We start from the raw sequence: 23,298 nt of genomic DNA on the forward strand, positions 1-23,298 counted from the left end.
CTCCTGGTGCCATGTGAGGGAATTAACACTGCCCCCCCCCTTCCCAAATGAAAGAGATGAGAGAGTGAAAGAGATGGGGGCACTTCTCTTCTCTCTCTTCCCGCATCTCCCCTGCTGTGCCATTTGGAAGACCTAGTCAGTGGTCCTTCTTTGAGATATCTAAATCCTGGTCCCATGCCTTGATGCTCTCTGGCCTGTGGTTCTTATTCAGCAAAGAACTTAAGTATGATCTTAACCAAAATAAATGGGATTTAAGTTTATGATAGATTACTACACAATATCTGGTCTTCATGAATAAATAGGAAGAGATCACTCAAATTCAGGTGACAAGAGATAAAGTTTTAGACAAGATTGTTCAACGTATCAGTAATGAGTTGAAGGAATTTAAATACAAAATTATAGAACTGTTAGCAAAAGTTATCTGTTGCACAAATCAGTCTGTGACTAATAGCAGGACTAATAGCAAAAAACAGCCTTTAAGAGGGGCTCTAGAGCTGATTCAAGGAAGTACAGGCCAGTTAGTCTAACTTCTGTTCCTAGCCAGTTAGTAAGATCTATAATATAACTTATAGTTAGCTGTTACGTGGATAAATATAATACACTTGTAAAGAGATGACATGTTTTTTGTTAAGAGAAATTACATCTTGCCAATCTGTTAGAGTTCTTTAATGGTATGAATAAGCATGAGGATAAAGGGAATCCAGTTCACGTAGTCTTTAGATTTTCAAAAAGCTTTTAATAAGATTCCTCATCAGAGGCTGTTATAGAAGCTAAGCCTATCCTGATGTCAAAGGGAAAGTCTTCTCATGGACTGAAACCTTGTTATGATGGAAAACAAAGAAAATTAAATGGTTGGGGTTTTTTTTACAGTGGGGACCCCCAAAGGGATCTGTGTTGGGGCCTGTGGTTTTCAACACACTCATAAATTATTTGGAATAAGAAATAAATAGCAAGATGGCAACTTTTGAAGACCATACACATTGCTCCGGGTAATTAAATCTAAAGCCAGTGGTGAAGAGTTAGAGAAAGATGCTGCAAAACTGAGTGTGTGTGCAGTTAAGTGGCAGATGAAATTTAACACTGCTAAGTGCAAAAACTAATGTAGTAGGGGGGAAATAATTCTTTATATACATGATGAATGTATGCCTCAGTCATGAATGAGTCTTAGTGAATTGTTACCACTCAGGAAAGAGATCTTGGAAGCCTTGTGGAGGGTTCTCCAAAAACATTGGCATAATATGCAATAGCAATCAAAAATAAATATAATGTCAAAGATTATTAGGAAAGGAATTGAAAATGAAACAGAAAATGTAATTATGCCATTATATAAATCCATGTTGTGATCACATCTTGAATACGGCTTGCAGTTCTGGATACCCTATCTCAAAGGATGTGGAAGACCTAGAAAATGTAAAGGTAAAAAGAAGTAAAAAGGGCAGCAGAAGTTATCAAGGGTCTGGAATGGCTTCTATAAGGAAAGATGGGAAAGCTTGGGACTCTTCAGTTTGGAAAAGGCGATAACTTGGGGGAAGGGAGAGGAATGTGAGCAATCTATAAAATCATGAATGGCATAGGAAAATTAACAGGGAGCTGGTTTTCATAAAAAATCTTGTTCTTGTAGGTCATGGTTCTTAAACCTCAGATCATTTTTGCTGCTCTACATTTTTTTCTTGAAGTGTGGTGCTCAAAACTGGGCCCAGTATGCTAGGAGAGGCTTCGCCAGTACTGAATATAGAGGTTGAGTTGCTTGTCTTGACTTGCAGGCAACACACCCCATATGTCACTGGCTTGTTTTGCAACAAGAGCACACTGACTCATATTCAGCTTGTAACCTCCTGCAATACTGGAACCTATCACATTATTCCCCAGTTTGTATTTCTGCACCTGTTTTTTGGTTTTTTTCCCCCCCATCATGAGTTCAGGATTTCACTTGTCCTTATTACATTTCATTCAATTAATTTTGGACAAGTTTTCAAGTTTATCAAATTCAGTCTGAATCCTAAGCCTGTCTTCTGAGGTGTCTGCAACTCTACCCAGTTTGGTGCTATGTCCAAATATGATAACTGTGCACTCAATCCCTAATTCCATATCATCCTCCCAGTTAGCTGTTAAGCCACTGATAGGTACTTTTTTAGTATGTTGATCCAACCAGTTATGTATCTGCCTTATACTAGGTTCATTTAGATTGCATTTACTTGGTTCACAATGGGAATGTCATGGAAGACAGTGTAAGAAACCTTGCTATAGTCAAGGTATATTATATCCACTGCCCTGCCCAATCTACAAAGCCCCTCTCCTCTTAGAAGGAAGTTAAGAGTGGTCAAATGTGACTTGCTCTTGACAAACCCATGTTGGCTTTTGTTGATGATCTTGTTACCCTCTAGCTGCTTAGAAATTGATTTTTGATGACAATATCTGCCTTGGAATTGAGGTTAAATTGACTGAACCATCAGTTCCCAAACACAGCTCTCAGCCACTTCAGCTGAAGGAAGATCACCATTGGTTTGCTTTGATATCAGGGGTTTAATTCTCTCTTTAGGCAGTCCGTAGACTGGGAGACATCAGAAAAGCACTTGTCAGGCCAGGCAGACTGCACATCTACATAATACCCAGCACACTGCCTTTTCTGGGAGCTAGCCCTTTGTTGTTGTCATGGCAAACATGCCTCACCTTTCATTATGACATCTCCTAACCTGAACATGCATACTGGGGCACTGAGCTCAAGTCCACTCAGCCTTTCACAGAGCTGTTGGGTGCTGTGGTCCAGCAGCCATGGTAGAAATGCTTTTCCTTTTGAACTCCAATCTCAGGAAGAGAATCATAGTAAGAGCTGAGGGCCTTGAGGAGACAATGGATGTTTCACTCTGAAGGGGTGGTCTCTGAGTGGTGGAGCTATGGGGGATATTACTCTTCAGGCAGGTATTAGGGGGAAGTATGTGGGGTGATGCTATCAAAGGAGGTGCTTTTTGGGGAAGGGTCTGTGGAGGTAGAGGGGACGTGCTGTATGGTGATGCCACACTGATGAGAGCTGTTTGTTAGGCGAAGGGGGTCACGGAGTATCACTTATGCACAGAGCTGTGAGATCAAGGGACTGTGAGGGTACTTACCATGTGCTGAATGTCTCAGTTGAACAACTAATGGGCTTCTGATAAATTATCAAGCAGCAAATTTAAAACCAATTAAAGGATGTACTTTTTAACAAACACATAATTAATATGTGAGACTCACTGACACAAGATGCTGTGGAAGTTAATGGTATATACCAGGTAAAAAAAAATTAGACAGATTTTATGGTAGATGCGTTTAGGAGCCCCCAGGGAACCTGACAGTTAGAGATGCAACCTACTAATGATGGTTGGGAGAATGACAAAAGATGGATTACCCTACCTTCTTCTTTGCTTCTCCCTTTAAAGCATACACTGTCAGTGTTGGAGACAGGGCATTGGGCTGGATGGACCTTCGGCCTGATCTAGTGTGGAATTTTTATATTCAGTTCTGTGTCTGGCTGAGTTTGGTGCCTCTTCCCTCTTCCTGTCCTCATCATATCTAGAATTCCATTGCTAAAACCATCTTCCTGCAACTTACACCATGCTGCCACATTCTGCAAATCCATCGTCTTCTGCTTCTGCTGCTTTTTGCACCAAAATATACTTACCTTCCAGTATGTGCAAAGCTGCCCCAGTTTCCATAATTCATCACTTGAACTTTCTTCTCTCTCTTGCACTCAAACGTCCCTGCCATGTGTTCTTCCATACCACCTCTTTCTTTTTGGAACGCTCCCTCCGCCAAGACAAAGGTCACTGTGTTTCATGAGCCTTTGAGAAGCATTCCAGCTGCCTACAGAAATCTAATTCTTAAGCAGATGCTTAGCATTTGAAAACTATTGGAGTTCTGTCTGACATTAACAGTCACTAACCACTCCTCAGCCTGTACAGTCCAAATTATTTTAATAGAGAATTGTTTATAAACATTTCAGACACATTTTGACGTGGAGTTGGGCTTTCCATTTCTTGCCTAAAGATTCAAATCCAACTGCTAAAAGTTAGGGGCCTCTTTTTAATTTTAATGTCCAGTGATTCATAATTTTGTAGAAAAAAAAATCCCATTGTTTGTAGCAACAGATGGATCTATAACCCCTGGCTGTCACAAAGATACTCATCTAATTTTGCAGCTTCCTGCTTCTGTGGCTTAATTATTCTCGAGATCTTATTCCTGACTCCACCTAGGTACTTGAAGAAAATCTGGTACGGAAGATAGTAGCATCTTTGGAATCAAACTCATGGCTGGTATACATGGATGGAAATCCATTGAAGACAATGGTGTGGTAACCACTTTCACCAGAAACAAATCTACCATTCTTAGTGTTGAAATGCACTATTGCTTATTGGTGTATTTCTCTTCCATTATGTGACTAAAGTGCATTGTTGATGAGCAGTTGCTTTCCCAATTTTTCATGGAATAACTCCCATTAGCAAGTGGACTGAGCATTATTAGAATCGATTCCAGAGGCAGTTCAGTTACAGCTAGCCTAAATTTTGGAACTAAATTTTAGCAAAATAACTGCTTTTTTGACATTCTCACCTCCTTGTTTTGGAGTTGTATTTCATTAATTTAAAGTTTTACTTGATTTTTTTTGTTTTCCTTTTAGGACTAACTCGAAACAGTAATTTTTAGATTTGTAGTGTCCTCAAACTTTACAGATCACTGTTAAGAGAAAATGGCAATCTGCGCCTAGTTTATTGCTGTTGTTAAATGCACTGTTTTGTGGGGAGGACCCCTTTCCAAAATTTGCATTGGGACCTTGTTTTTAAAAACAAAAACAAATGATATTCTGTTGTATCCAACTCATTAGTACAGGAGTGGGTAATTATTTTGAGTGGAGGGCCGCTTACTGTGTTTTGGCAAGCTGTCGAGGGCCACATAACAGGCAGATGGGCAGATAATTTTTTTTTTTTTTTTTTTTTTTTTAAATTTTTAGGGGCCCTGCAGGCCGACTAGAATGACCTGGTGGGTTGCATCTGGCCTGCAGGCCACATTTTGTCTACCCCTGCCTTGGTCTGTAGTCTTCATGCCAGTGCTTGTATTTCATTATGTTCTGAGTGTCCACTTTGAACCAAAAAATTACTGGATTGAGATAATGTAGTCTTATAGACCTACATAATGTGTTGATAGACGGTTTTCTGCTTGGGAGTTAAGACAGCATTTCAGGCATTACTCTAAGGATTTCCATCAGCAGACTTCAGGTTCATGGTGATTCCTGCATAGGAAGGAAGTTTTCTGGATTCTTCTAATTGACTGCAAAGAGAATGTGCTCTTTCAATACATTCAAAAGAATGACCTGATGCTTCTTCAGTGTCAGTGGTTTGATAGCTCCTGCTTCTCTGTGCCTTAAGGACATAGTTGCAACACGTATTTAATAAATAACTAAAATAATTTTTTTTAGGGGTGCACCAATAGAGATTTTTGGGGCCAATACTGATGGCCGCTTTTTAATGAGCCTTACTGGCTGATACCAAGCTGATTCCAATGTGCAGCCCCGCAGCATGGAGAGTGGCATCCTGCTGATGAGTTTGTTGTGGGGGAAGGTGTGGAGGGGCAGTTGATTGAGGCCCCTGTGGTGAGGGAGGGAGTGGGGCTGGGGCAGGGGCTGCCCAGTGGGGGAGGGGCAAGGGACGGAGCGGCTTGTCTGGGGGTTAGGGGGCACGGCTCCCGCTGCTGCGTGCACCCCAGGAGGGTATGGGGGGGAATGTACCCTGTGAATCTGTGCCTGGGGTGGGGTGCAGCGGGGCGGACTGCCACTGCAGGCTTGGGCCAGGGTGGTGCCAGACTCTTCCTGACAGGGAGGGCTATGCTTGGAGCATATGGTGGCAGCACTGGGGGTTGAGGGGGCTACTGTGAATTTAGGGGGGGCTGCAGCCCCCAACACCTCCCTCAGAGATTGGAGAGAGAGTGGTTTTCTTGTGAGAAATGTGCCCCCACAAGAAAACCGCTCTCTCTCCAATCTCTCAGTCCTGATCCTCAAAGGAAACTTACAAAACACTTCCCAGAGACAAGCCTATGAACTCTACTTCATCAACCTTCTGGATACTAAAAATCATGTACTAAATATAGACATTGGATTTATGACACATTATAACCTGCCTGACAGCTGACTCCCCAGGTATCTCTCCACTCTCATCCCCCTTCTCTCTCCCCCCCTCCCCCCCCCCACCTGTCTCTCACCCATTGACTCCTCAATCTACATTTTCACTGACTACCTGTCTTGTATGCATACCAGCACAGCTGCCAGCTTCTTTACTTTTCATTCCATCCAGGAAGAGCGCACACCAACTGCTGAAACTTCCTTAGCCTGACTAAGGGTTTTTGAACCCGGAAGCTTGCTTAATAACTATTCTCCAACCATTTGGGTTGGTCTAATAAAAGATATCAGATTCACCCAAGGAACCTTGTCTGTCTACATCCTGTGACAGGACTTTTCCCTTATAGCCTAATTTTCTCTTGCTTTACTGCATATCGCCACCACTTTGTGTAGAGGTGTTTGTGTATTAACTAGCAGGCCACATGCTGGCTATGGTCCTTGCTGAATCAGCAGATAGCTGGTAATGTCCCTCTGTTGTTGTTGTAATGGGGTGATAAACACTGTTATCAATTCCCTGCTGGGCCTTGCCCCCTCTCCTTCCCCAGCTCAGTGCTGTGGAAGGAAGGGAGGGCTGTTCTAGCACCCCCTGGCTTCTAGCCTGAGCCACTGCAGGCATGTGCCTGCATTTCTGGGATGCCTGGACAGTTACAAAGTGATTTAGCCTAGCCATGTTAGACTAACCTGCAAAGATTGAATCAATTCAGGCTCAGGCTTTTCAAATGTCTGTTCCTAGCCTAAGAGGTATTTCAAAGCTTGAAAAGCAACCTTTCAGACATCTGACTTGGCTTGCATGTTTATATGCCTCTTATCGGCTTAAGATCCAAAGTGCCTGGCAGGGACTGTTTGCCTACAGAAGGATCTACCTTTTACCTAATAGCCTAGTGGTTAGGGCAGTTGCCTCCTCAGGTTCTTCCCAGGAAAATACACTAGCCACTAGGCTATGGGTGAGTTGGAGTTGTCATCTGTCCTGTTGAAGCTGGGTCCCTGAGTAGAAAGGAATGCAGAAATCATCATGCCAGAAGGACAAATGCATGATGGAGCCTGGGTCTGTAGCCCAGCGAGGAGGTCATTTACCTGAAAGGGAGGGAGCCTTGCTTTCTGCTCCAACCCCTAATGCTCTTTACATGTTGCGTACAATGACTGTTTCATGCAAAATGCATAAACAGCATTGGGAACAGGGACTAGAATCCACGGCTCCTCTGGTCTCTCCCTCCCATGGGAGTGCCCACCTCAGAAGGCTAATGAACTCAAAGGCCCTCTTCCTTGCTGTTTTCTTCCTGGACAAGAGCTATAACTATTAGGCTCTTGGAAAAGAGTCCTTCTTTTTGCCATTTTTTAGGTGCTTATAAGGGTAAGATGACAGTTTTAAGAATGTAGACATGCAAATGGGTTTTCAGAGAAGTAAACAGACTGGAATAAGATCTTGCTTTAAGAGTTAGATGCCTAGAAAATCCGCAACTCTAGCTTATTAGCATTTTTCCAAAGAAACAGGGAGCTGTCTAAATTGACCTAAAGCAAATACTGTAATTTCAAATCCTGCACTCCCAAACTCTGAGGCCTGTGTCTTGTTTACATTACGACCCCAATTGCTAAAAGAGTAAGGGGGGAAGGATAGAGCAGGTGGGACAAAATTCATGTTATCCATTTGACTTCCAGGATTCAAGACCTTTTAAAAATACAGTAAAACCACAATAGTAAACATTTAACACAGCTGACTGTTACGTAACTCATAAACTAAAGCTACAGTATGAATGTTGCATATGCTGTATCTCCAGTGCAACTGACTGATCCTTGGATAGCTGACCTGGTCTCATATTCCAAACTGTAGCACATATTTACATGTTGCAGCCCTTGCTTATCCCAAACCCTACTTATTTCATTTGTGGCATTGAGTTTTACAGCATTTGAAAAGCTTTAGCAATGACCAAGAAGTTGTTTGTATAATGGTTGGTGCTAAGGAGACTAGGAAAAAACTCTGCAAAGCAACAATCTGGGATAAGTACAAACACCTTAACTCTGCCCTTGCTGCAGCTCTATTCCAACTTTCTGGTTGATGATATTTATAAATGGTACTGGTCTTAACTCTACTGGTTTTCAAAATATCCTACCCCTAATTGTTTTAAGTTACTTTCTCTACTACAAATAAGTCATAGTTTGAAGATAAGTCATTCCAATGTGCCCATCAGTAGGCTACAGGGACACATTTATGGTAGGCAGAAACAATTTAGCCTTCAGTCAGATGCATCTCATTGTACCAAAAGCAGATACAAATACTGTGATAAAGCACACCCTGTTGTGGCTTGCTCTTATGATAGAAACTCAAATGTCTTGAACTAATAAAACAAAATAAAGCAACAACACTGGTCCTATTCCTAAGCTATCAGGAGAGGAAGATCATCTGAGAAGTTCCTAAGGGCAGGATAGTCAAGCTCTCTCCATTTAACTGCTAGTGTGTACCATGATTGTCCTTGTCCTTTGAAGAATACTTTCAGGAGAGCTTAGACCCTATTTATATTGTATGTGGGAAATCTTATAAGTGTGTTTAAATTGATCGATAGAAATGTATCCATTCTTTTTATTTCTAGTGGGAGCAGTGTGTGATGTCAGAGTATGGTGTCAAAGAGAAGGTTGTGGGGCACCAATAGAGCATGAAGTCCTCCGTTCTCATCCTCCTTGATCTCTTGACCATTCCATACTTCTTACAATTCTGTCTACATTTGTTTTCAAAGGACTGTCTTTTCCTGCATCTCTTCCCAAATGCCTGATTGTCTTTAACATCTTGTTTGGTTCCTTTTCCTCCTCTTTCAGCAATTTGGGGCCCTAGTGAAAACAAGACACAAGCCTCAGAGTTTGGAAATGAAAAATCAGCATGCTTCAGGAAGCTTTAGAAGCCAGATCCACCTGGTCTACAACCCACTTTGTTCTCAGTGATTGCTGAATTAAAAACAAGCTGCTCAGCTGTTTGCTGTGTCTTTTTCTTTTGTTTTTCCTTTTACTTTAAAGGGTGCTGCTTTTCCACTCAGCTGAAGCTCATCAGTGGTCCCATGTGGCTGATTAGAGAAGTAGCACCCTTTGAAATAAAAGCCAGAGCAAACAGCTGGAACATCTCAGTGGCCCCAAACAGCCTTTTACTGTGTCTTGGTGTATACTCCCAGTTACTTCAGAAGCTCTCCTCTTCATAAGGAAGCCTAATCCTGTGAAGCATGTATGGGTTTTGCAATATATACTTTTCTATTTAAGAGAAGTAGGAAGAAATAAGCCCTGCAAAGGAGTGCAGCTTGCTGACTGCAATCTGTATCATGTACTCACTAGCACCCTATTCAGTCCACTTTCAGATAAACTCTGGAATTATCCCCTTTGAGTTAATGTTGCTATTTAAGTATTTTCCTGGTGTTCAGCCTGCATTAGTGTTTTAATTTAATTTTGTTACTCTTAGTTCTCCACATCTTGTGTTGCCCCAAACAATTCCTTCTCCCTGCTGCTTATATAGAATCATAGAAAATGAGGGTTGGAAGGACCTTAGGAGGTCACCTAGTCCAACCCCCTGCTCAAAGCAGGACCATCCCCACCTAGATCATCCCAGCTAAAGCTTTGTCTAGCTTGGTCTTAAAAACCTCCAAGGATGGAGACTCCACAACCTCTCTGGGTAACCTGTTCCAGTGTTTTACTACCCTCCTGGTGAGAATATTCTTCCTAATATCTAACCTAAATATACGTTGTTTAAAGTACCATCAAAGGCAAAAGCGGCCTGTGTTAAATTTTTCTCTCCCCTCGTAAATTGTTCCATCAAAGTTAGTTGCTCCATGAGTGTCTCAGTTGTGCCTGCCACATATAGGATTATAGAACCAGGTAGTGCCAAGGAAATTGGGCCAAACACAGAACAGAGAAGAGAATTAATTAGAATATTATTCTTCCATTGTGTCAATGACAGTTAGACATGTGTCCTGATAATGGATGCTAGTTGCCAGGGTGATGGACACAGCTGTGTTTGGATGTTTGGATAGATGAGCTTTGTTGGTCTCTGTCAAACCAGGACAGCAAAAACTAGGGATGTAATAACAACTTGCACACAGGTAACAGTTCCCTATTTAACTCAGACTCGTTGTTCCCAATCTAGCTTAATGTCTTAAGGAGACAGCAACGCATGATCAAAAACCGGGAGTCCGCCTGTCAGTCGCGGAAGAAGAAGAAGGAATACATGTTGGGGCTAGAGGCCAGGCTGAAGGCAGCTTTGGTGGAAAATGAACGGCTCAAGAGGGAGAATGGCTCACTGAAGAGGCAGTTGGATGAGGTGGTATTAGAGGTAGGCTGAGTTTGTGGAAAGGATTAAAAATGCTTTGGCTGTTAGATACCTAAGTATGATGAAAATGGAGACCATTTAAGCATTCTGGAGACTGCAAAATTGACGCAAGGAAGCTTTATATCTACCTTTTCTCTAGTCCACAGAATTTACCAGGAAAATGGAGTATATGGGACCTGATCGCAGTGTAAAAAAAGGACCAGATTTGTTTTTATGTTAGCTTGGCTGCAACTCACTTTTCCCTACTGCAAGTCAGCTTTTAATGTAAAAGTAGAGGTCAGGGTTTTTTGGCTTCAGAAATGTGTGTACATGTTTTCAACTTTGTTCTTACTCTGTGCCTGATCTGCTCTTCCTGTTTAGAACCAGAAGCTCAAAGATTACTCTCCAAAGAAAAGAGCTGTGTGTGTGGCAGTGATACTTGTCTTCATAGTGCTGAACTGTGGCCCACTGAGGTAAGATGACTTTTAAAATCAGTAATCTTTCCATATTGTTGGGAAGGGCTGGAGGGAGTTCAATCTGTCGGGCTTTACCTGCCTTGTGTTTATGCAGTTTTATGCAGCCTGCTCTGTGGTTGGAGGCCATGGGCTGTCAGCAGAGAAATTTTCTTTTGCCATTCTTCAAATTAGGGGGTTTCTCAATGGCACCTAATATAAAGTTTGTGCTAGGCTGATTTTTTGGGCTGATGTTGATGGCCAATTGTTGACAAGCCATATCAGGCAATACCAGTCCAATTGCCAATATGCAGCCTGACAGCTTGGAGAGCAGCATCCAGCTGGTAAGTCTGTTGGGGGGAAGGGGCAGGGCGGGGAAGGGGTGTGGGGGAGGCAGACTGAGGCCCCTGCAGTGAGGGTAGGAGTGGGGCTGAGGCAGGAGCAGGTGCTGCCCAGCTGGGGCAGAGCTGGACATGGGATGGAGCTGTGTGGGACGGATGTGCGTGGGTTGTTGCGGGGAGGAGGGGAGGATCCTGCCACTATGCACACTGCCAGGGGAGCCATGGGGGGCATGTACCCCCCCATCTGTGCATGGGTTGAGGGCAGGCCACTGCTGCGGGCTGGGGAGGGGGCAATGCCGGGCTCTTCCCGGGGTGGGGGCTGTGCTTGGGCCGGGCAGCAGCAGTGCTGGAGTGGGGGGCTATGTGGGGGTGGTCTGTGGCCACCCCAGAATTTGCCATAGCCACCCCCCCCCCAGCTTCCTTCCCAATGCCGCCACATGCCCTGAGCACAGCCCCAGCCTAGCCCCCCTGCCGGGAAGAGCCCAGCACAGCCCCAGCCTGCAGCAGCAGCCCATCCTTGTCTCATGCTCAGATCTGGGAGACATGACCCCCCCCGTGGCTCCCCCAGGGGTGTACATAGCAGTGGAATCTGCGCCCCCTAGATGAGCCGTGCAGCTCCATCCCTTGCCCCGCCCCAGCTGGGCACTGCCTGCCCCTGCTCCAGCCCCACTCCATCCCTCACCACAGGGGCCTCGATCTACCCCCCACACACCCCTTTCCTCCCTCCACCCCTTCCTTCCCAACAGACTTATTAGCCGGACACTGCTCTCCAAGTTCCCCGGCTGGCTGTGTGCATGCTGTGGCTGCGTGCATGCATGCAGCATTTATCGGCGACATTATCAGCCACATCAGCCAAAAAAGACTGATTGCCAGTAATGTCAATTTTCCTTTTATCAGTGCCGATACAATATGGATCAATGTTTTGGTGCACCTCTAGTTTGTGCACACTTCTCCCTTATGGATTGGCCTCTTACTAAATTTCTTAGTTTAGGGTGATTGTGTTCAATGCATGTAGTTGAAAGGATCAAAAGCCTTTGAGAATCATGTTGTCAGCTTTCGGGAGCACATAAGCAGGGTTGTAATCTTTATCCTTTTACTTTTGCTTCCAGTAGTTGAGCTTTGTATCATGGCTCCTTGTAAAGTTGATTAAAACCTCAATTTCCCACCCTCCCTGAATACTTTTGAACAAATGTTCTCATTCAAAGTATATTTTTTTTTCCCCTGATGGGACAATATTAAGGTAGCAAAAAGCTCATTTTTTAGCTTTTATTTTTTACATTAAAAATATTCAGTTATCTTGAAAAATGAAATCTGAAATTTTTTTTCCCATGTTATCTTCTGCTTTTATGTTTTTTTCCTTATTCTATTACCTTTCCAGAGTTGGAAAAGATAGAAAAGTTGCAGTAAAAAATGGAGACTCAAAGGAAATACCAGTCTTAAAGGAAATGGAGACTCAAAGGAAATGCAACATTCTGCACCTTCTTTTGCATTTGGCAAAAAGGAAGGAAAAATCCTATATTTAATTTTGATTTTTAATAACAAATTTTAATCTTTCATATTTAATTGAAATTGGAGAAAAAAATTGTCAGCTTCTGACAAAAAAGGTTTCTTTTAGGCAGTCCGATTTTTTTCTGACAGAACTTTGTAGAGCATACAAGAACATAAGAATTGCCATTTGCTGGGTCAGACCATAGGTCAGTCTTGCTCAGTCCCCCGTGTTGCGTATTGGTAGAGAGCAGATGCTGAAAGGGAGAGTGAACTAGATATGACCAAGGTTTTTTCCCCACTGTTCCTCTCGCTTGCAGCCTCCAGCACTTAACGTCTATGATGTTCTAGTTCAGAGGGTGTACCCCTAACTCTCATGCCCAGTTACTGATGCCCCTTTTCTCCAAAAATTTGTCCAGTCCCTTTTTTAATTGGGCTAAACTACCAACTTCTACCGTATCTGGTGGCAATGAGTTCCACGCCTGAATTGCACACTGTGTGGGAGAGAACTTCCTTTTGTTAGTTTTACACTTACAGCCTACTAGTTTCATGTTGTGACCCCTGGTTCTTGCCTTGTGAGAGAGAGTAAATAATAAATCTTTATTTACTTTCTCTTTGCCATTTAATATTTTATAAACCTTTATCATGTCCTTCCTCAAGAGTCTCTTTTCTAAACTGAATAGGCCTAGCCTCTTTAGTCTCTCTTCAAATGGAAGTCCCACCGTGCTGCTAATCATCCACGTTGCCCTTCTTTGTACCTTCAGTAGTTCTCCTATGTACTTTTTGAGGTGTGGGGACCAGAACGGGCATGGTATTCATGGTGGGGATGTACCATGGATTTATAAAGGGGCATAATGATACTTTCCATTTTGTTTACAAATCCCTTCTTAATAATCCCTAACATTTTGTTTGCCTTTTTAATGGCTGCTGAACACTGAGCTGATGTTTTTAGTGAACTGTCCAGAATGACTCCCAGATCTTTCTTGCATGGTAACAGCTAATGTAGAACCATCATAATATAGGGATAGTTTGAGTTAGTTTTGCCCAGGTGCATCACCGTTCACTTGTATGCATTGAATTTCATCAGCCATTTAGTTGCCCATTCACTCAATTGTGCCACATCCTTCTGTAGTTCCTCACAGTCCACCTTGCTCTTTATCACTTTGAATAATTTTGTGTAAATTTGGCCACCTCGCTGTTACCCCCTTTTCCAGATCACTCACGAATATGTCAAATAGCACTTGTCCTGACACAGATCCCTGGGGGGACCCTGCTTTTTAATTCTTTCCATCCTAAAAACTGGTCATTTATGCTGACCAGTCATTTATGCTTTCTATCCTAGAGACAGTTTCTAATCCACAGGGGGATATTCCCTGTAATCCCATGACTACTTAATTTAGTTCAGAGTCTCTAATGGGAGACCTTGTCAAAAGCTTTTTTGGAAGTACAAATAAACTATATCAACTGGATCATTCTGATCCATCTGCTTCTTGACACCCTCAAAGACCTCCATTAGGTTGGTAAGGCATGATTTTCCTTTGACAAAGCCATGCTGTTTCCCCCCAGCAATTCATATTCATCCACATGCTGAACAGTCCTTTCTTATTATTGTTTCTACCAGTTTTCCAGGATCACACATTAGACTCACTGGCCTGTAGTTCCCTGGATCCCTTCTAGAGCCTTTTTTAAATATGGGAGTCACATTGGCAACCCTTCAGTCCTCTTGTACTGAGGCTGTTCTTTAGTAACAGGTTGCATATTACAGTCAAGAGTTCAGCAGTTTCTGATCTGAGCTCTTTCAGGACCCTAGGGTGAATGCCATCAGGTCCTGGTGATTTGCTACTGTTTAGTTTATCAATTTTCTCTACAACCTCATCTACTGCAACCTCAATTTGGGTCAGCTCCTTTGACTTGTCCCTAGAGAGGACTGGATCTGGTGACGGAATTTCCCTAACATTTTCCACAGTGAAGAGAGGTACAAAGAATGCACTGAGTTTCTCAGCAACAGTGCTGTCATTTTTTAGCATCCCTTTCATCCTGATCATTGATGGCCCAGTTGATTCCATGGCAGGTCTTCAGCTTTTAATGTACTTAAAGAAAGTTTTATTGTTATCTTTTATACCTCAAGCAAGTTTCTCCTCAAATTCTGTCTTAGTTTGTCTTATTACAGTTTTACATGTAATTTGCCAGTCTTAATGCTCTTTTTTTTGTTTTCTTCGTTAGGATTTGACTTTCACTTTTTGAAAGAAACATTTTTTTCTGCTTATTGCCTCTGCAACTCTGCCATTAAACCATGATGGCTTTTTTTTTTTTTTTGGACCCACTTTCCATTTTCATTGACTTGCAGTATGCGTTTGCTCTGTGCATTCAATACAGTGTTGTTAAGCAGTTCCCATGTTGCTTGCAAGTTCCTCACCTCCTTCGGGGCTCCTTTTAACTTCTAACCAGCTTCCTCATTTTTGGTGTAGTAGGTAGAAAAGCCACTTGTTGACTTTTACATGGTCCATTTTAAGCCTTGGCTCTTCTCTCAGGACTGTCAGCATCCTTTCCACTAGAGTGTGTAAGAATGGCGTTAGTCAGAAGCAAAACAGTAATGCATTTGTTCTGCTCTCGTGGAATTTCTTTGTCTGGTCCTCTAGGTGCTTTACTATAAACAGACATAGTAAGTATGGATTTAGCTTGTTCAGAGTCCTCTCCTCTACTGTCTGATGTACCCAAGATGAAGGAAGTAGAGAATATCCAGACTTCTGGGTGGGTAAATTTATAGCCACAGCACAGCTTAGCCTGTTGAGATGATCTGATTTGCAGAGTTTGCATCTGGAATGAGAATGCAATACAGCAGAGAGGGAATGTTGGGGCTCCCCTTGATTTACTCTTTGCTTCTGAACTGAACATTGTCCAGTGAAGCATAAAGCACATTCACTGTTGATACTTAAGCTGGAGTTGAATTTCATGCACATAGCCAGAGGAGCAAGTGAACCTTCTGGGCCACAGAAGTGGGGGATAGGGAAAGAACTGCTCCGTTGCCTCCATGCTCAGTTTTTAAATCGCTTGCAGAATAGAGGTGTAAACAAAGCTGTTTTCAGTACTTACCTCTCTGTTTGCTAAATTTGGCTTTGGAAATTAGGGCTCTGTCCTTTGTAAAACCCTGTGCTGCTCAGAAGGGAGAGCTCTTTCACAGATCACCTGATGCTGGTTTTGGTTGGTAGGTTGGATTTTTTTCCCTCAATCCCTGTTAAACTAAGGGAGAGATGCTAGTTGGAAGGAAATCCAAAGTTGGACTTTACTGAAAGCATGCTGCCAAGATGACTGTTTAGAAACAAAATGTTTCTGTTGTGTTTTACCAGTCCAGTTCAACTGTTAAAAGCTGAAAGACCTTTTAAACTCCAGTTGGCTTGCTACCATTGATGCTCTGTCTGCTATTTGCATACCCCTCAGTTCTGGCCAGTGAAACTGAACGTTTTCTTTTCTTTTTCTGATCCGTTTTAAGCTAGGTTGCTACTTATTAGATATGGTTGGGTTTCTAAGAAGGAAGAGTTTAAGTCCTGCACTGCTCTTGAGTTCTATTTTTGCTGTTTTTCAAAAATCCTGTGAACATATGGAATTGTCATCCTGGCACACACTGTTTGGATCTAAACTATGTGATACTTCTAGAAAAAAATTATTATGTCCAAATGAAGCAATGTGCAATAATTTTAAGCAGTGGTAATGCTCATGGGCCTTATTTTTTAAACACAGGACAATTGCTAGATTTTCTGGCTTATAATGGCTGCTTTGTAAAGAGCCTGTTGTACAGATCTCTGCTTGTCTGCATGAACTAAACCTGCTTTTCACTCAAGAACTGAAAGTACAATGAAAGATTTAATGCAAAAGTCTCGTCTACAAAAACGCATGCAGTTTGCATGCAAGAAAAACACAACCTATAAAACCTTTTAAGTCCTGCCATGTCACCCAGCATCCACCCCTGACATTCATGATGACAGTTGGGACTCATCAATGTGGAAGTGGGAGGCATCCAAGGAAAATGCAGGTGCTTTAGGAAGCCGTGGGTGGCGATTCAGGAGGTGGCACTGTTACCTCATGAAATGAATTCCTGACCAGTTACAGATCTTGTCGTAGTGGTAGGAGAATCAACTCAGGTGCCCTGGCAAATCAGTCAGAAAATCTCCACCCTGCAGACCTTACGTTTGATGATATTCTTTTGTTTGGAAAGATTCTACTGGAGGGAGAGAGACTTTACTTAAACAGAGAAGTACGAGCAGTATGTTGAGTACAAAGAAAACGACGATGGAGTGAGATGTGGGGGAATGTGCAAAACCTGAGCTGCTTTTGATAAGCATAAAAACAAAATGGAAAGCGCAGGCCTGGGGGAGTCCCTTCCTACTCTGTTGTCAGTGAGGCAGTTCTCAGCGTGCGTCTACATGTTGCTGTATGGTGACGTTGCTACAGTGCCGTGTGTCACGGGCAGGGTCCTACAGGAGGGCCGTGATCTCCTTAAGGCCCCTTTCTCCATGCCAAGTCAGCCCAAGGGCACCCTCTAATTCTCGCCTGCCATGTCTTTGATGTTTAGATAAGTTTGGGAGGCTGCCTTACGCCCTCTTGGTCACTTCTTGGTGTTGGTTCAGACCCCGTGGTTTCCCGGGCCCCTTATGGGTTCTCACTCTATGATGGGTGCTGCCCATCATAGCGTAGCGCTGCCCTCTCTCAGGGATCCTCTGCAGCGCCGCCCTCTCTGGGGCCTCTCAACAATGCCGCCCTTCTCTCCAGGGCCTTCTCCACAATGCTGCCCCTTTCGATAATGCTGCCCCCTTCTCTAGGGCTCCTCAGTACTGCTGCCCTCTCCTCGGACCTTCTTAAGTGCTGCCCCCTTCTCTAGGGCCTTCTCGGTGCTGCTGCCCTCTCTCAGGGCCTTCTTAAGTGCTGCCCCTTCTCTGGGGCCTTCTCGGTAAAGCCGCCTTGTCTCGGGGCCTTCTCAGTAAAGCCGCCTTGTCTCTGCGGCTCACCGCACTGCTACCCCCTTTCTCTGGGGCTCACCGCACTGCTACCCCCTTCTTCGGGGTTTACCGCACTGCTACGCCCTTCCTCAGGGGCTCACCACACCCGCACTGGGGCTTCTCAATAGTGCCTCCTCTCTGGGGCTGGGGTCTATGCACCCCGTACACTGCGCCCTTACTGGCGCTGGGGTCCCCACGATACTGTGGGTCCCCTATGAGGCCTCCTCCAACCCCTAATAGTCTCACCCAAACCACCGGTGATACAACAACAAAGCAAAACACAAGCCCCTAGGCTGTAACATAACTTAAAGCCGCCTGGCTAAAACCACATGGCTCAGACATCCTAGAGCTGCCATCCTTTACCCGGCTTGAGCTGTACCTGCAGTCAGGCTTCTTCTTGCCTCTGCTTTGAGAGCTGCTGGCAGGGAACTGCCTCTGGCCTCCTGCCTGTGATTTATATAGGAGCCAGGCCCTGCCCCTTTCAGTCAGCTGACCTCCTGGTTACCCTGGCAACCCACAGCTGGGCTCCTTATACCCTGCTAGGGCTCTTTCCCCTGCAGTTTCCCCTCTTTAGGAACAGGGCACTGAGGTGCCCTGTGACACCGAGCTTTAGTACATCCTTTTGGAAGTACTAAAGTACCGTGCAGTACAGGCAGCTACTGTGCCGTGCACATGGTGAACGGTTAGATTTTGCCAGTACGTCACTGTAATGGCACGCTATAACCAGGGAGTGCTCCAGTACAGCAACATGGCTGGTGATCACATGTAGACACACATGATCGCTGCATCACAGTCGATGCACCCTTAGTCTCCATCCTCAGCAAGTTATTGAATTTGAAAGTAAAAATTACTGTCAGAGCACTATCAAAGGTCTGTATGTATTCCTATCACAGTAACAATCGGTGACTACAAAGATATAACAGTTAACTTATTTTTTACTCTGTTTGATGTTCAATAAAGCAGGTAAGGTGAAAAGGAATTCGTGGGTGTGTAACCATTCCTGGTACTGGATGTAATAGTTCAGCCTCCACTGGGTGGCCTGCAACAATATTGACTTTAGGCAGCAGGGAGAAGTGTAACTACAACTGTGAATTAGCAGGAAATTGGTTTTTACCTTCAAACTTTGTTCCATCAGAGTGATTGTTTAGGTTGCAGATGAAAAGTGAACTCCACCTTGCATGAGGATGAGGCAAATATTCCACCATTGTTGTGAGGTTCTCAATGCAGGGCTCTGTCATTTTGTACTGCTCAGACTACTGCTTTGTATTTCGCTTTGTCCCACGCGTTCTGTCCCTGTTTCATAGTTGGTAGGGTTGGAAGGGACCTGAGCAGATCATCAAGTCCGACCCCCTGCCATGGCAGGAAGAGTACTAGGGTCAAACGGCCCCGGCAAGGTGTTCATCTAGCCTCCTCTTAAAGACCCCCAGGGTAGGAGCCAGTACCACTTCTCTTGGAAGTTGGTTCCAGATCCTAGCCGTCCTGACAGTGAAGTAGCGCCTCCTGATGTCTAGCCTGAATCTGCCATCTGCCAGCTTGTGTCACTCCTGGTAGAGCTCGGGGAAACAGACTCCCCCCCTGACTAGTTTGTAAACGGCCACTAGATCCCCTCATCCTTCTCTTGTAGCGGCTGAACAGGTTCAGGTCCCTTAGCCTCTCCTCGTAGGGCCTGCCCTACTGCCCCCGATCATGTGGGTGGCCCTCCTCTGGACCCTCTCCACGTTGTCCACATCCCTCCTGAAGTGCGGTGCCCAGAACTGGACACAGTACTCCAACTGTGGCCTGACCAGTGTCACATAGAGGGGGAGGATCACCTCCTTGGGCCTGCTTGAGATGCCTGTCTGACCGCGTCCCTACACTGTCGGCCCATGTTCATTTTGGCATGAGTAATGACTCCAAGATCCTTTTCTGCCTCTGCATTGACGAGAAGGGAGTTCCCCAGCCTGTAGGTATGCTGCTGGTTCTTCCTCCCCAGGTGCATTACCTTGCACTTGTCAGTGTTGAAACCCATCCTGTTCTTATCCGCCCACCCCTGTAACCTGTCTAGGTCTGATTGCAGCCTATTCCTCCCTTCTAGCGCACTCAGTTCTCCCCACATCTTACTGTCGTCTGCAAATTTGAACAGGGTGCTTTTTATCCCCTCGTCCAAGTCTCTGATGAAGATGTTGAACAGTGCAGGCCTGAGGACCGAGCTCTGGGGAACCCCGCTGCCCACATCTCTGCATGTCGAAAATGACCCGTTCACCACCACTCTCTGGGTGCGGCCCTCCAGCCAGTTAGTGACCCATTTGACTGTGTAGGTGTTGATGCCACAGTCCCCTAGTTTTTTTAATGAGAATGTGGTGAGAGACAGTGTCAAAGGCCTTCCTAAAGTCCAGAAAGACTACATCCACTGCTACACCTGCATCTAAGGATTTTGTGACCTGTTAAAGCAGTGTTAGTCGGGTCTTAATCAGTATGTCTGCAAGCTTCTGTTACATGTGAAGATTTCCTATCTCTCTAACTTCTGATTGGACTGAGGATTTTTTTCAGAAAACTTTTCTGCTTACTGTAGTTCAGCAAAAGAATTTCTGAAAGATTTTGTTTGTAGGACATGACTTTGTTCTTGAATGTACCCACTATGTGAGGGTAATCATGAGTTGAAATTTTGTAGAAGGGCCCTGTTTTTCTCCACTCATGTAGCAAAGCTTTATAGCTTAGGATTCGAGCAGCTTTGTGCAGCAGTTGAACGCAGGATAATGTTTTGGGAAAGTGCCTGATAGTGTGCATAATAATGCAGAATTAATTAATGACTGTAATTAGGTATTCAGCTTGTATATGTATATACAGCTGGCATCTGAGCTGAGGTTTAGTACATGTAACTTGTACTCCTAAATATACTAGATCAAGGTGGGCAAAATACGGCCCGTAGGCCAGATCTGGTCTACCAGCTGATTTATATCTGGCCCACAGGTGGGTGGCCATGAACTCATGGGATATGGCCTGCTGGCAGCTGTAACTCAGGCCACTGCGTGGTGCCAGGCAGGCAAGGCTGTTTCTGACCAGCACTTATGTGGCAACATCAGCTGTGGACTCCGGTAGATGCCCTGACCCCCACCTAGAACCTGCTGGCTGCATCCACAGCTGACGCTGGCACCCATCCATGGCTGCTTTTGCTGCACCAGGCAAATGCTGGCATAAGCCGCAGACAAAACTGGCAGGTTCCAGGTGGGGTGGGGATTGGGGCATGCTGCAGCTCTGGGAGGGGTGAAAACACCCTGGTCCCCAACCAGAACCTGCCAGCTGCATCCGCAACTGATGGTGGCACCCACCTAGGACTGCTTCTGCCACACCAGCCAGGTCCTTGCATAAGCTGTAGATGCATCTGGCAGTCTCTGGGATGGATGGGGATCAGGGTGTACTGCAGCTCCAGGCAGGGTGCGGATGATGGGGAGGAAGGTGGGGAGAGAATTATAGCTCTTGAGAGAACACCAAAACTCATTATGTGGCCCTCTAACCAAAATAATTACCCACCCCTGTGCTAGATGCTTTTGAAAATGCCCCCTTTGGCTCTGCTGTAGTTTAGTTCTTGGCCTTTACAAAGAGTGTTTGCACTTGTACTTGAAGACTGCAGACAGTGCAAGAGAAAGGATGAGAAAAGAATGTGTCTGCTTTTTTCTGGTCTATGGAAAAACTCTTAGGGGATTAGAATGGGGAATAGCAAAGCAAGTGGTCTGAGAACCTAACATGCCAGGTGTGCACTCACTGCAACCTACCGGTAGGGGGTCTGTATTCTTTAAGTTCCTGGGAGCAGGGATCCTTTCCTGCATGTTTTAGGACTGCAAGATCAGTCCTATGGAAAGAGAGGACTTGGTGACATTGGGGAAGCTGGGATAGTGTGTCCCAGTGTGAACACACCAGATATTCAAAGAGGGATCTCCAAATTGGGCTTTGAGCTCTAGGAAGGTAGATTCTCCTTCTTGCAGAATTGTAAAATCTGCAGGTTGTAGATACAAGGTAGACTAATAGGGTGGGGTTGGGAAGTAGTAGCAGTGAGGGGCAGGATTTTAGTAGCTTGGCTCAGTGTGAACTCTGGTCCTGTTGAGACCAGGGAACGTGGCTCCTTGTTTAATTTGTTATTCTGAAAAATGAAGCTTGCAAAATAGTAAGCATGAAATTGAGTTTACATTTAAGGTTCAGGAATAGAAGCATGAAATGGGAAAGGAACTCGGGGAGTTGGAAAAGTGAGGACGCAGAACAAGTGATTGACATGGAGCTAGGAATTTAAGTTGTACCCCTTTGTGGCCCCTCTATAACATCTTATGTCTCTTAATGATGAACTAGGCATTGAAGATGATGATCTGCCTCACTGCCTACATAAGCCATGTGAATCATTCTTTGGCAAATTTGTAGGTCTCTTTTTTAACAATATTACTGGAAAAAACTTCTTTTAACTCATACTTAAGGTTGCTAAGTGCATTTGCTTCAAAACAAGGCACCATGTGACACACCATTAAAGAAACCCAAAGATTAAAGGTTATTGAAATCACAAGCCACACTAAGGCATTACATCAGTAGATCTGACACCAAGCTCAACATGCGATTCATTGCCACATTCAGCATTTCTGTTTGAACAACATCCAAGCAGCATAACTCTGTGTCCATTAGGGTGTTTATTTAGTTTGTTGAGGAGTAAGCAGACTGTGGTATTTTGAGGTGTAAACCTTATAAAGTAATTTTATAAATAAGTAGGCATATAATTAAGGATATGTTTCTTCTACATTAATGAAGCATGTTGCTCTAGCACAACTTTCATCTTGGTGGTTAAATTTTCTGACCTTGAATCATGTTGGACTTATGCCAGTGAGGTTCTCCTTACATTTTGATGTGAAGTTCACATGATTTTTTTTTTTTTATCCTTTGACTGTGATATATATTGTTTCATGGGGGTAGTGGTGAGTCTCTTGTGTTATCTTGTTTTCACATTTAAACAAACTTGCTCTTAAACACAGCAATACAGGGAGGTAGTGCTAGCTGACAAATGGATGTAGCACAAGAAAACCCTGCTGGAAATGCCTGTTCTTTCTTGCTGAAATATATAAGGGATATATGCACAACCTAGCACAGCTTTCAGCTGTGAACTTTGAAAGGAGATTGAAAGCCTTATAAGGAAACCCCAGTGTATCTCTTTCCCAGAAAGCTGTTTGGAACTAAAGCATGTGTATTTTGAGTTTGGTCAAACTAACAATCATCTTGCTCTTCAGAACCTTCCTCAGAAGCAGGGGAAATGACACCATCCTTCTGTTTAATGATAAATGTTAACAGCAAACTATTTCCAACATAATCAGTGGGAAGTTGTTTGGGGTTTTTTTGGCCTCTAATGCTATTTATAAACTTGGGATTCATGGATTAAACAATAACGATGCATTGCTGTAGCACACTCCATTTTTTTTAAATGAATTAGGTGTGCTTAATTAAGGCTGTTTCTGTAGAAAACTAGTGTTCAAACAGTGGATGAGTAAATGGGAAGTTTAGTAAATACCCTCGTCTAGGAGAAGGAGGTGAAAAGGATGTCTACTAACATGTTTTGTGCAAGTGCTTTTTGTGCTAGGTACAAGGTTAAATGTTTGAG

General features: G+C 44.0%; 1 protein-coding gene across 2 annotated transcripts in view; it reads left to right on the forward strand.

Annotated features, from left to right (window-relative positions):
* Positions 1 to 23,298, forward strand: part of ATF6 (activating transcription factor 6) — a 174,920-nt gene that overhangs the window by 23,928 nt on the left and 127,694 nt on the right. For both annotated transcript variants that reach the window (XM_019486560.2, XM_019486561.2), the window contains exons 8-9: positions 10,257 to 10,442; positions 10,800 to 10,891. In XM_019486560.2, the coding sequence (XP_019342105.1) occupies positions 10,257 to 10,442; positions 10,800 to 10,891 (278 nt within the window). The remainder of the gene's footprint in view (positions 1 to 10,256; positions 10,443 to 10,799; positions 10,892 to 23,298) is intronic.

This window comes from Alligator mississippiensis, chromosome 5, assembly GCF_030867095.1.
Source record: "Alligator mississippiensis isolate rAllMis1 chromosome 5, rAllMis1, whole genome shotgun sequence".
Classification (NCBI taxonomy): Eukaryota; Metazoa; Chordata; order Crocodylia; family Alligatoridae; genus Alligator; species Alligator mississippiensis.